This window comes from Sporothrix brasiliensis (genome assembly GCF_000820605.1).
Source record: "Sporothrix brasiliensis 5110 chromosome Unknown Cont20, whole genome shotgun sequence".
Taxonomy (NCBI): domain Eukaryota; kingdom Fungi; phylum Ascomycota; class Sordariomycetes; order Ophiostomatales; family Ophiostomataceae; genus Sporothrix; species Sporothrix brasiliensis.
In genome coordinates, this window is record NW_024467139.1 from 1,760,560 (window position 1) to 1,771,977 (window position 11,418).

The 11,418-nt window shown below is 56.4% G+C and overlaps 5 protein-coding genes across 5 annotated transcripts; 3 read left to right on the forward strand and 2 right to left on the reverse strand.

Annotated features, from left to right (window-relative positions):
• Positions 1 to 56: 56 nt before the first annotated feature.
• On the forward strand, positions 57 to 1,483 carry SPBR_07233 (ubiquitin-activating enzyme E1 C; the record flags this gene model as incomplete). Its single annotated transcript, XM_040765487.1, has 2 exons — positions 57 to 94; positions 217 to 1,483. 2 exons carry the CDS (start codon positions 57 to 59, stop codon positions 1,481 to 1,483), a joined length of 1,305 nt encoding a protein of 434 aa, XP_040616466.1.
• Positions 1,484 to 1,821: 338 nt separating this feature from the next.
• On the reverse strand, positions 1,822 to 3,024 carry SPBR_07405 (DNA-directed RNA polymerases I and III subunit RPAC1; the record flags this gene model as incomplete). Its single annotated transcript, XM_040765659.1, has 2 exons — positions 1,822 to 2,904; positions 2,977 to 3,024. 2 exons carry the CDS (start codon positions 3,022 to 3,024, stop codon positions 1,822 to 1,824), a joined length of 1,131 nt encoding a protein of 376 aa, XP_040616467.1.
• Positions 3,025 to 3,652: 628 nt separating this feature from the next.
• Positions 3,653 to 5,283, forward strand: SPBR_07077 (NADH dehydrogenase (ubiquinone) Fe-S protein 2; the record flags this gene model as incomplete). Its single annotated transcript, XM_040765331.1, has 3 exons — positions 3,653 to 4,366; positions 4,448 to 5,189; positions 5,267 to 5,283. 3 exons carry the CDS (start codon positions 3,653 to 3,655, stop codon positions 5,281 to 5,283), a joined length of 1,473 nt encoding a protein of 490 aa, XP_040616468.1.
• A 539-nt stretch (positions 5,284 to 5,822) lies between these two features.
• Positions 5,823 to 7,148, reverse strand: SPBR_07316 (uncharacterized protein; the record flags this gene model as incomplete). The annotated part of the gene is made up of 1 exon (XM_040765570.1): positions 5,823 to 7,148. One exon carries the CDS (start codon positions 7,146 to 7,148, stop codon positions 5,823 to 5,825), a length of 1,326 nt encoding a protein of 441 aa, XP_040616469.1.
• A 1,653-nt stretch (positions 7,149 to 8,801) lies between these two features.
• On the forward strand, positions 8,802 to 10,667 carry SPBR_06942 (transcription elongation factor S-II; the record flags this gene model as incomplete). Its single annotated transcript, XM_040765198.1, has 3 exons — positions 8,802 to 8,948; positions 9,034 to 9,792; positions 10,569 to 10,667. The coding sequence occupies 3 exons, from the start codon at positions 8,802 to 8,804 to the stop codon at positions 10,665 to 10,667; spliced, it is 1,005 nt and encodes a 334-aa protein (XP_040616470.1).
• Between the last annotated feature and the right edge of the window lie 751 nt (positions 10,668 to 11,418).

Here is an 11,418-nt window from a genome sequence, read left to right on the forward strand (position 1 = left end):
AACCTCATCTCGACGACAGACTACGCCGGGAAAGGGCCGCGTTTTGTTCCTTCGCCATGGCTGACACTGTGGTAGAAACACGTTCTGAGCGATGGTATGTCCCGGTCGGCTTTCCGAACGGTTGCGCCAACGGTCCCAACTGTCCCTACCGCCACGGCTTCCTCCGACACTTGCTCGCCTGACCAGTCTTTATGATGCTGACGGATGTTTCTACAGGAAATACCTGGACCGGGTCCGGGCAACCGCTGGGCCGTTCACGCCCGTGGAGGCCGGATACGAGGCGGAGAATGTAATCCCGAGTGTCGATAGAATGAAGATCCTGGTAATCGGCGCGGGCGGCCTCGGCTGCGAGATCCTCAAAGACCTGGCCCTGTCGGGGTTCAAGGACATTCACGTCATCGACATGGACACCATCGACATCTCGAACCTCAACCGACAGTTCTTGTTCCGCAAGTCCGATGTTGGCAAATACAAGGCCGAGGTAGCAGCGCAGTTTGTCATGCGGCGCGTGCGCGGCGTCACCATCACGCCGCACAACAAGCGCATCCAGGACTTTGACGAAGACTTTTACATGCAGTTTCAGATCGTCGTGTGCGGCCTGGACAGCATCGAGGCGCGGCGCTGGATCAACGCGACGCTCGTCAGCATGGCCGAGTCGGACGAGACAAACGACGGCATCAAGCCGCTGATCGACGGCGGCACCGAAGGTTTCAAGGGCCAGGCCCGCGTCATCATCCCGTCCATCACGTCGTGCATCGAGTGCCAGCTCGATATGCATGCGCCCCGTGCTGCTGTGCCGCTGTGCACGATTGCCAGCATTCCGCGGCAGCCCGAACACTGCATCGAATGGGCCCACGTCATCGCCTGGGACAAGGAGAAGCCGTTCCCGGCGCTCGACAAGGACGACCCAGAGCACATTTCGTGGCTCTACCAGAAGGCGCTGATCCGCGCCAGCGAGTTTAACATTGCAGGCGTCACGTACGCGCTGACGCAGGGCGTCGTCAAGAACATTATCCCGGCCATTGCGTCGACCAACGCCGTCATCGCCGCCAGCTGCTGCAACGAGGTCCTCAAATTCGCCACAAGCGTCGTGCCCCCATTCGGCGACGAGGCCAACTACATGATGTACTCGGGCAACGAGAGCATCTACACGTACACATTCAAGCACGAGCGCAAAGAGGACTGCCCCGTGTGCTCCGAGGACCAGAAGGCGCGGCCGTTGCCGACGGATCTCAACATGACGCTCGGCGAGTTCCTCGACTCATTTAGCGACCGCCCCGAGGCGCAGTTGAAGAAGCCGTCGATTCGCGCCGAGGGCAAGACTCTCTACATGCGCAGCCCGCCGAGTTTGGAGCAGCAGACGCGGCCCAACCTCGACAAGACCCTCACAGATCTAAAACTAGAGCACGGCTTTGAAGTGGTCATCACAGACCCAGCGTTCCCCAGCCTGGTTTTTAGTTTTATTTTGACGCCCAAGGCGTGAACTAAAGTCAGACGGCAATTTAATGATGCACGAACGAAGAGTAAATGATACTACACACAGTACATAACAAACCACAGTCTTTCAGCAAAAAGAAAGAGGGACCTTTTGTTTCATCAAACTTTGATTCCATTTCGATATTTGATATGCCAAACGCCATGTTTCCACCCCGTGGGTACTTAGATACAACCTGTCTATGTACGATGCAGCAAACAAATGACACCAGAGAAAGAAGCCCGAACGCATTCCAGGGACTGAATAACGACAAAAATGACACAAAAAAGAAACATGCCGTAAATGCTATGCAAAGCCGCTCCACAATACACACCTTGGGCCACCTCTCAGCGGATCATGTTCTTGACCTGCTTCTCCAGCTTCTGGCACTTGGCCTTGAGCATCTTGACCGACTCCAGGAACAGCTCGTCGCTGTCCCACTGGCCCGTGCTCTCCACCGAGTAGATAAAGTGGTCCTTGCGCCGACCCAGTTTTACCTTGCCCTGGAACTCGGGGTGCCGTAGGCACTCGCGGCTGACCGTGTCGCGCATTGGGTCGACGACAGTCGCGCGCGTCTCGCCCACGTGCTCCGCGTATGCCTTGTCCTGCTCGGCCATCTTTTTTGTGACCTTTTCGAGGCCAATCACACCCTCGGGGAAGCACTTTGCGAATTTGATGGCGTCGGCACCCACAATGGGCTGCGTGATGTGGATGATGGGCAGCAGGCGGTACGACGCCGTGCACACGGGCGAGAACTTGGCGTGGTCGCCGCCGACACCCTTGTGCATGTGCATCTCAATGTCAATGACCTGGCCGGGCCGCAGCTTCGCCACCAGAATGTCCGGGTTGACGGGCACAATGGCGTCGTCGCCCGAAAAGTACTCAGGCTGCCGGCCCTCCGGCACAAACACAATGTCCTTGGCGTAGACGTGCGCGTGGTGGTAGAGCTTCGTGGGGTCGGTCTCGCCGGGCGCGGCGGCGGTGTTGCGCGTGCACTCGACACGCAGGTCCAGCTTGAGTGTGTTGTAGTCAAACGACGTCGGGAACTCGCTCGGGTCGGCGTCGGCCGCCGGGCGCTTCCAGAACTTGATAAAGTTGCGCAGGCCGTCCTTGCCGCCACGGAACGGGATCAGGCCCAGGCGGTGTGCGAGCACCTCGTCCTGGATCACAGAGGTGTTGTTGTCGATGAATGCCGTCTCGATGGCGACCGTCGGGATCTCGGCGATCATGATGCGGCGGAAGGCGTTGGCGATGCTGGCGTCGATGCCTACGATCGAGAATGCCGCATCGTACGGCTCATTTTTGTGGAACACGACCTTCAGACTGTCACGGAACTCGTCGACGTCCCACGCTAGGTCCTCACCGGGGTAGTTGCCGGGGAAATCGGTGGCCGAGACATTTGTGACCGTCTCGAGGTTGACTCCGATCGTCTGCACGAGGTTGATGTTAGTGGGCAAGAAAAAAATGCAAACAAAAATGCCTTCCTGCAAGGATCAGCTCACCCTCCGTCGGTCGACCTCTTCTTGACTAGGTTTCGTTAGCGGTGCCATTGTGTTTGCATGGCGATGCGGTTGTGGTGGTGTCGTCGAAGAGAGAAGGCTGTCGCGCCAAATGCAGGCAAAACTTTTTTTCTTTATCGCCCAAAGCAATGGGCCTTATCGCTCGCCTGCTCTCGCCGGGAAGGAACTCTAGGTGGGGGACGGCTGGCCAGACTGCCCCACTAAATGGACGATTGTCCAATGAAACCTACCAATGTAATTGAAGCTCTGTGACTCGCTCGAAGCGGAAAATAAGCGGGTCTGAACGGATGGCCAGTTGTTCCGGTCGTAGTTTCTTCCTTCCTGGGTGAAGAGCTCGGGTCTTGACGGCGCGAGACATTTTGAGGCACTGAACGGGCGTCTGTTTTCGCACGTACGGCTGTCCCCTCCCTCTCCCCGACCGATCTCCGCAATCCTACACCGGCTCCGAACGTGCAATTCGCATCGGGGACGCGAATTGTCTACCTCGTCAATCTTTTCCGGGACGCGTGCGCTGCATTCGCCCCTCGACGGCTGTCGATCCAATCTCCCCTCCTCAAATATCTCGACTCGTTTTTCTGTGATTGCGATCCTTCGCCAACTTGTCACCCATCAGTAGTCATATAACCCGTCTGTTCGACCTAGGCAGGCCATCACAGCCATGTCGAGCCTCTACCGGTTAGCCGGCCGTGGCACCGCTAAGCGGCTGTGCCTGCGGCCAATCACCTCCACCTCCCCTAAAGTCCAGGCCGCCGCCGCCCTGGCACGACGGACACCAGCTCTCCGGGCTGCGTTCTCGACCGCCACGCAACGCCGGTATGCGTCGCCGTACGAGGGCCAGGGCACGCGCATTGTGCCCGTCGGCGAAGACTTCCAGGTGCCGAGCCCCGAGGACCTGCTGGGGCGCCAGGTGCCGAGTGAGGAGTACAGCAAGGCGCCTGTGACGGACAACACGGTCGAGGGCCGCAAGATGCGGCACTACACAGTCAACTTTGGTCCGCAGCATCCGGCTGCTCACGGTGTGTTGCGGCTGATTTTGGAGATCAACGGCGAGGAGATTATCCGTGCGGACCCGCACATTGGCCTGCTGCACCGTGGCACGGAGAAGCTGTGCGAGTACAAGACGTACCTGCAGGCATTGCCGTACTTTGACCGGCTCGACTACGTGTCCATGATGACGAACGAGCAGTGCTTCTCGTTGGCCGTGGAGAAGCTGCTGAACATTGAGATCCCGCAGCGGGCCAAGTTCATCCGCACGTTGTTTGGCGAGATTACGCGCGTGCTGAACCACCTGATGTCTGTGCTGTCGCACGCCATGGATGTCGGTGCCCTAACACCCTTCCTGTGGGGTTTCGAGGAGCGCGAAAAGCTGATGGTACGCCCTCTTTTTTAAGTTTCGTCGGGTTGAGGGTCGATGGGGCCGAGACTGAAAACTGACGACGCTGACGGCATATAGGAATTTTACGAGCGTGTTTCTGGTGCGCGTATGCACGCCGCCTATGTCCGCCCTGGCGGTGTCCACCAGGACATCCCGATTGGCCTACTTGACGACATTTACCAGTGGGCGACGCAGTTTGGCGATCGCATTGACGAGACGGAGGAGATGCTGACGGACAACCGCATCTGGATCAACCGTCTGCAGGGCGTCGGCGTTGTGTCCGCCGAGGAGGCGCTGAACCTGTCGTTCACGGGTGTCATGCTGCGCGGCTCGGGTGTTCCCTTTGACGTGCGCAAAAACCAGCCGTACGACGCGTACGACCAGGTCGAGTTTGATGTTCCTGTGGGCATCAACGGCGACTGCTACGACCGGTACCTGTGCCGCATGGAGGAGTTCCGCCAGTCGCTGCGCATCATCCACCAGTGCCTGAACAAGATGCCCGCGGGTCCCGTACGCGTCGAGGACTACAAGGTGTCGCCGCCGCCGCGTGCGGCCATGAAGGAGAACATGGAGGCGCTGATCCACCATTTCCTGCTGTACACCAAGGGCTATGCGGTGCCGCCCGGTGACACCTACAGCGCGATCGAGGCGCCCAAGGGCGAGATGGCTGTGTACGTGGTCAGCGACGGCAGCGAACGGCCGTACCGGGTACACATCCGTGCGCCTGGCTTTGCCCATCTGGCGGGCTTCGACCATGTGTCCCGTGGCCATCTGCTGGCTGATGCTGTGGCCGTGATTGGCACAATGGATTTGGTGTTTGGTAAGTCTTGCCAGTTTTCCTGTTGACCAGCGTCTCTTATTTTCTAGCTCCCCCTACTAATTCGTGTTCTCTTCAAGGTGAGGTCGATCGGTAATATGAGAAATGAATCGTTTGGAGAGCGTTGGACCAGCGCGCAGTGGAGGAATCGTGTGTATATATGCAAAGCAATTATCATCATTTACTTTTTCATTTTTTTATGTTTCATTTTGTTTTACTTTTTTCACTTTTACTACGTTCTTATCATGCTCTTTTCTGGGGAGAGACGGGCAAGACGAGCGACAACGAGGCTCACAAAACTGCTTGTTCCCGGTTATGAAGAAGCCCACAACAACAGCAGAAACAATACAAAACAAAAGAATGCCCCCAATTCGTATTCTCTTGAGCTAATCATAAATCATTTTCGTCTAGGTCGTTTGTCATCAACATAAAATAAATCATCGCTTAAATCCCGGAAACAGCATCAAACCAACCAAACCAAACGTCTTTACTAAGGTTTTCAAGCCCCTTGGGCAACATTCTGCAACAACAGCACCCCCAGGTCTGCAGCGTTTGCCAACCCATCAATAATCTAATCGGGTCATAGCATGTCGTCTTCGCCCCCCCTAATTTCCCCGCCCCAACTTCGTTCTTGCTTCAGGAGCGTCTCCAACACGAAGGTCGATTGCGCCACGGGATTCCGTGGGAGACACCTTCCGGGCCTGCTCCAATGGGAAAACCGACAAGTGGAACTCTCATGCGGGCTTGCTGCTCGTGGTGCTCTTTCATATTGGCCATCGTCCGGGCCCGGGGCCGTCCGCTTGACTGTCTGGACTGGTTCTGGACGAGGTCGGCTCCCCTGCTAAATCCTTCATTCCTGTGCCCTTCGACCAGGGTCAACTCCCCACCAGTCTCGTCGAGAACACAATCGAGCATCATCGCCTGGTCGCTGCTACCGGGGGCGTATGGAGATGGCTGGGATAAGAAAGGCCCCATAAGCCGGAGATACTCGGGCACCTCGGCAAAGACAGCGCCTCCGTAGCGCACGCTCTTGCTGGGGAGTGGTGTAATTGGTGTGTGGGCTACGACAAATCCGTCCTCCTGCACGACGTGGTCCTGGCTGCCCTGGGCGTCGTACAGTGCATCTTGCAATGCGCCCGCAGCGGTCACAAGGCCCTTGGAGGCATTGGCCTGCTGACCGTCTCCAGCCAAGAAGTACGAAAAGTCGTCGTGCGAGCTGCTGCGTGTGAGTTGCCGCACCGGGGTTGTGATTTCTTCGCTGCCGCTGCTGGAAGATATCACCGACATGGAGACTGCTCGACGGAGAGATCGTGACGCTCCAGTGTCGTTCTCGGCTTGGGTCTCGCCTGTCCCGACCTCGGACCGTTCGATCTCATCACATTTGGCCTCCTTATAGGTTCGAAAGTCGACGCGACACTGACAGAGACCGGTATCATGGCGCGCGCGGTGGTCAGCGACCCACTCGGCCGCGTACAAGCTGGAGAGACGGACGGACACAGTCGTGCGCCCACCGGGATCTATGGCCTCGCAAAGTAACGGCGGCAACTGAATCTCGGTGGTCTCCGGGATTTCGGACGTTTCGGAGGTACTGTCGGCGCCATCGCCCGCCCAGACATCTGTTCTGCCATGAGAGTCGCCGGCATGGTAGCTAGTGACTGCGTGCTCGTTGCCACCACCGTCACAGCTGCCAATCACGCGGGGCCGGATCAGGTACGGGAAGACCGTCTCGCAGCCACAGACGCCGCGCTCGTGCATGAACCGATGTTCATACTCTTCAATTTGTGTCGCGCGGCTGTGGACGATCTTCTGGCAGGCGGAACACATCTCGCCAGCAAAGAAAGTCTTGTCACCACGGCGTGAGCAGGCCGGGAAGGTGTGGCTTGCCGTGGTCAGTGGGCACGGCCGCAGGACAGGCAATGACGTGTGCCCGCACGTGTAGCCAACAAACTCAATGAAACACATGCTTTCGGTATGTGTTTGCCCTGTATTGTTTCGGATTGTGATCCAGCGGGTATGGTCTCTAGAGCAGTCGTTTCCCTGAGTCTGGTCTCGGTTGCTCGTCGGCGCTCTTGGGCGGCAAGGGAAGACAACTGGGTTTTAACTTTCGGTTGTTAAAAACTGATAAATACAAAACAAAATGGGGGCGAAACAGGTGACATACGTCAGTCTTCGCACAGAAAGCAGTGGTATAGTGACTTTGGTCGCTAGAGACACAGACTGAACGCGTGGTTGGCTGCTGGCTGACTAGTAGGCGGCAGGGGTTTGAAAGATGGACGGTTGGCTCAGGCGGCGGCTCGCACGCTCGGATGTTGAATGCCGCTCGATGAGAGCAAGTGAGCTCATCGTACAGAAGAGCAAGGTATGCAGCAGACGAAAGAAGAAAAGAGGAAGAGGTAGACTGGAGGCGACAGACGATACGAGCAAATTTTTTTCCTTAAATAGGCAGACCATCCAAAAATATTCGACCTGGACGTCATAGCGGGACCCAGACGACTTACAGAGGGTGCATTCTGAGAACATACTGACAAGAGAGGCCAGACTTTGAAAGTACCGATTGAAGAGATGAAGCCAACTTTTGAACAACATTAAAGTTGACGTTTTATTTTATTTTTGGCTATTCTAATGCTACATATACAACGTACGGCCTTCTCCAAGTAGTTGGAAGCCGATGCAGCCCGAGGAGAGGCAAAATAAAACGTGCGAACACGACTCTTCCAGGACTCAAAGGGACACAATTTGCGATTTTGATCATCGTATCTTGTCACATACAAACTTTCAAGGCTTAATACCTCCATATCTGAACCCCATTCTCTTTTTTTCTATACAGTTCATCTTCCTATCGTCAAGTGGTTGTTCGTGGATGCGCAGCCTTGCGGGTCTGGCACAAGGCTGAGAGTGGGTCCAAAATGAGGTGCACGTGATGGGCTGCTTTAAATGGCTTATATAATACAGCAATGGCCTGGGACCCACAATAACCATTGGCTGGGCGCGACTTCGATTCTAGAAGCAGCTGTCTTAACTCTCCTCGCTTCTCCAGACTGCTGGACGTGCACCTCTTTCTTCACTACTACGAACCACGACCGAATAGACAATTCGGGCTCGTGTGCGGCACTTTGATCCAGGGTTCTATTTCCTGTGTTCTTGAACGTTTTCCGCCAGCGCATATCTTGGCACGTGGCCACCCGCACGAGCTCCAATTTCTTGTCTTTTTGTCTTTTTATTTTCTTTGTTGTTCCTTTCGACGACCACACTCCTCCAGCCTCGCTGCGTTCAGACGTTCCCTACCCTGTGTCGATCTCCCGTTGCCACGCCCTTGTTTCGCGTGGTACTGTCCGACCTCCAACCTTCTTCTCATAGCATTGTGCGACCGTCGACCTGCACTGGTCGCTCTTCACCTCTTCTTGAGCGTCCTCCGTCCTCGGCTGTTCCCCCGTCCTCTACGCCACAGACCCCTGTTATCGCCACCCGCCTGCTCAACAGCCTTTTCCATATCACGCCCAGCCGGCAGCCAGCCTTGCGACGATCTATCCTTCCGTCTTTATATTCTTTCGAAATTTCTCGAAAACGCCTCAACCTCAACCTTAACCCAACTCTCTTCGCAATACATCGCCCAATATGTCCGACAAATCGATTGAGCGCGAGCTCACCACGCGCATCAAAGCGCTCAACAAGGCCGTGACCTCAAACGAGCCGGTGCCGGGTATCCTAGCCATCATGGAGACGCTAAAGAAGGGCGCCGCGCCTTCGGAGGAGGTGCTGCGGGTACGTGAGGATTTGGCGATTGCACTCCCTGGTTTTGTCTACTGCCTTCGTCCTGAAACTAACGCGCCCTCTCCCTCCACTCTAGTCGACAAAAGCCGGTCATATCGTCGGAAAGCTGCGGACGCACGCCAACGCCGAGGTCAAGTCGATGGCTGCTGAAATCGTGAGCAAATGGCGCAAGGCCGTCGAGGCCAGCAAGAAGAAGGGCAGCATCGGAACCGGCAGCACTGCCGGCAGCACAACAGCGAGCAAGACCGCCTCGCCCTCGGCCAGCACGCCCCAGAGCAAGACAGCGTCGCCTGCGCCTGCCGCGTCCGGCCGCTACAAGGGCGACCCGGAGAAGCGCAAGTTCGACGTGGACGGCGTCGACGTCAACCGCACCGGCATCCAGAGCCGCGACAACTGTATTGGCCTCATGTACAACGGCCTGGCCTACCGCTCGGTCGAGGCCGCCGACGCCATCTTGGTCAAGGCCATCGAGGTCGAAAAGGCCGCCTTTGTCGCCTACAAGGGCGAGACCACCGAGTACCGCGCCAAGCTGCGGTCGCTCTTCCAGAACCTCAAGAACCGGTCGAACCCCGCGCTGGCACGGCGGGTCGTGTCCGGCGAGATTTCCCCCGACGTATTTGTGGTGATGACATCGGACGAGCTCAAGTCTGCGCACCTCAAGCAGCTGGAGTCGGACCTGGCTAAGGAGAACATGAAGAAGGCGCAGGTGCCGATGACGGAGAAGTCCATCAGCGACGCGTTGACGTGCGGCAAGTGCAAGCAAAAGAAGGTCAGCTACACGCAGGCCCAGACGCGGAGTGCTGATGAACCGATGACGACGTTTTGCGAGTGTATGGTGTGCGGACACCGGTGGAAGGTAGGCAACAACGGCTGCGGTCCTTACTATCATCGCAATAAGTCACGTTATGGATTTCATACTAACATTGACCATAGTTCTCGTGACCGCATTGACTACTGTGCGTTTATGTTGGCGTGTACTGATTTATATGTTTTTAATTGTTGGGGCGGCAATGGGTGTAACGGGCCTGGTTTTCGGCTTCTGTTTCTGTTTCTTTTTTTTTCTTCCTTTTTTTTGGAATTGCCTTCTTCTTTTCATCATTTTCTCCATCACTTATCTTCCCTTATGTGTGTCTATCCACTGTCTAATGTCTAAATGCATTACCAGCCGTTGGCATATGTTCCGGGTGGAGAGAATACAGGAGACCGAAAAGCGCATACGGTAGATATTAAGAGATAAAAGTTTTGAGGTTGTGGCAAGACAGCGGCGGTGATGGTAGCACTTTTTGAAGGGGTGTTTTTCTCTTTTTTTCTGCTTCATATATCTAACCCATTTTATTCCCACTGGGCCTATTTAGGCATGTATCAAGAAATCGCCAGTGTAATGTCGTCATGTCTCTTTGCCTTTTTCTCATTTCCATTGTATCGTACATAGACTCATTCTTCGCACATTAACTCACTATTCACCCCCCTGAACTACTCGCTCTTCCGAGATGGTAACCCTAACAGACCCAGCAGGTCATCACCATGTAAGTCTGGCTGCACGGTGCCTGTTTTGTCGTTGGCCTCGTCCCGTGCGCTCATCTCACCCACTTTCTTGTAGAACTTGCTCAGATGGCGGAGTCCGGTGTCGCACAGCACCGTCACAACACGGCTGCCGGGCGGAAGCGTGAGAGCTACAGCCACGGCCGCGACGCAGTTGACCGCGGTTGAGCTGCCTGCAAAAATACCGTCATGTTCGACGAGCCAACGTGCCATCAGACAGGCCTGTGTGTCTGTCACCGACACCGCATCGTCAATCAGGTGCAGACCGGCGTCCAGCGTGGCCGTCATGCGGTTCATGCCGATGCCCTCGACAATGGTGTCCACTTGCGATCGCCGGCGTGTTCCCTCCTTTTCGGTCGCCGCGTATAGCACACCGTTGCGGACAAGGTTGGCGAGACCCGACCCCTGTGGGTCGGCAGCAACGATGCGAATGCCTCTGCGCAGGCCGGCATCCTCTTTGAGGTACCGTGCAACGCCTGTCAGCGTACCGGCTGTGCCAGCACCACAGACAAAAGCAGCCAGTGGGGAATGGACGTGTAAGGGTTGGTTTTGGTGCGGCCCGTGATTCGGGTTTTGCTGAAGCTGGCGGACGTGGAGCTGGTGTTCCCGTGTACCAGAGTAGGCGGCCACTTGACGAAGGATCTCTGGCCCTGTGGCCCGGCGGTGGGACTCGGCATTCGCAGGTGTCTCAAACTGGTCCGAAAAGAAGCCCTTGCTACCGTCGTCGTGCTGGCGTTCGTGCTCGTCTGCCAGTCGCCGCGCCCGGTTGACAAAGTGGCCCGGGTCGACAATGGGCGCAACCGGCACACGCTCCACCACGGCGCCCATCTCGGTCAGCAGCTGCGACTTCTCGAGGCCCATATCGTCGGGCATGCAGATATGCGCCCGGTAGCCCAGTGCGCGGGCCAGAGTCGCAATC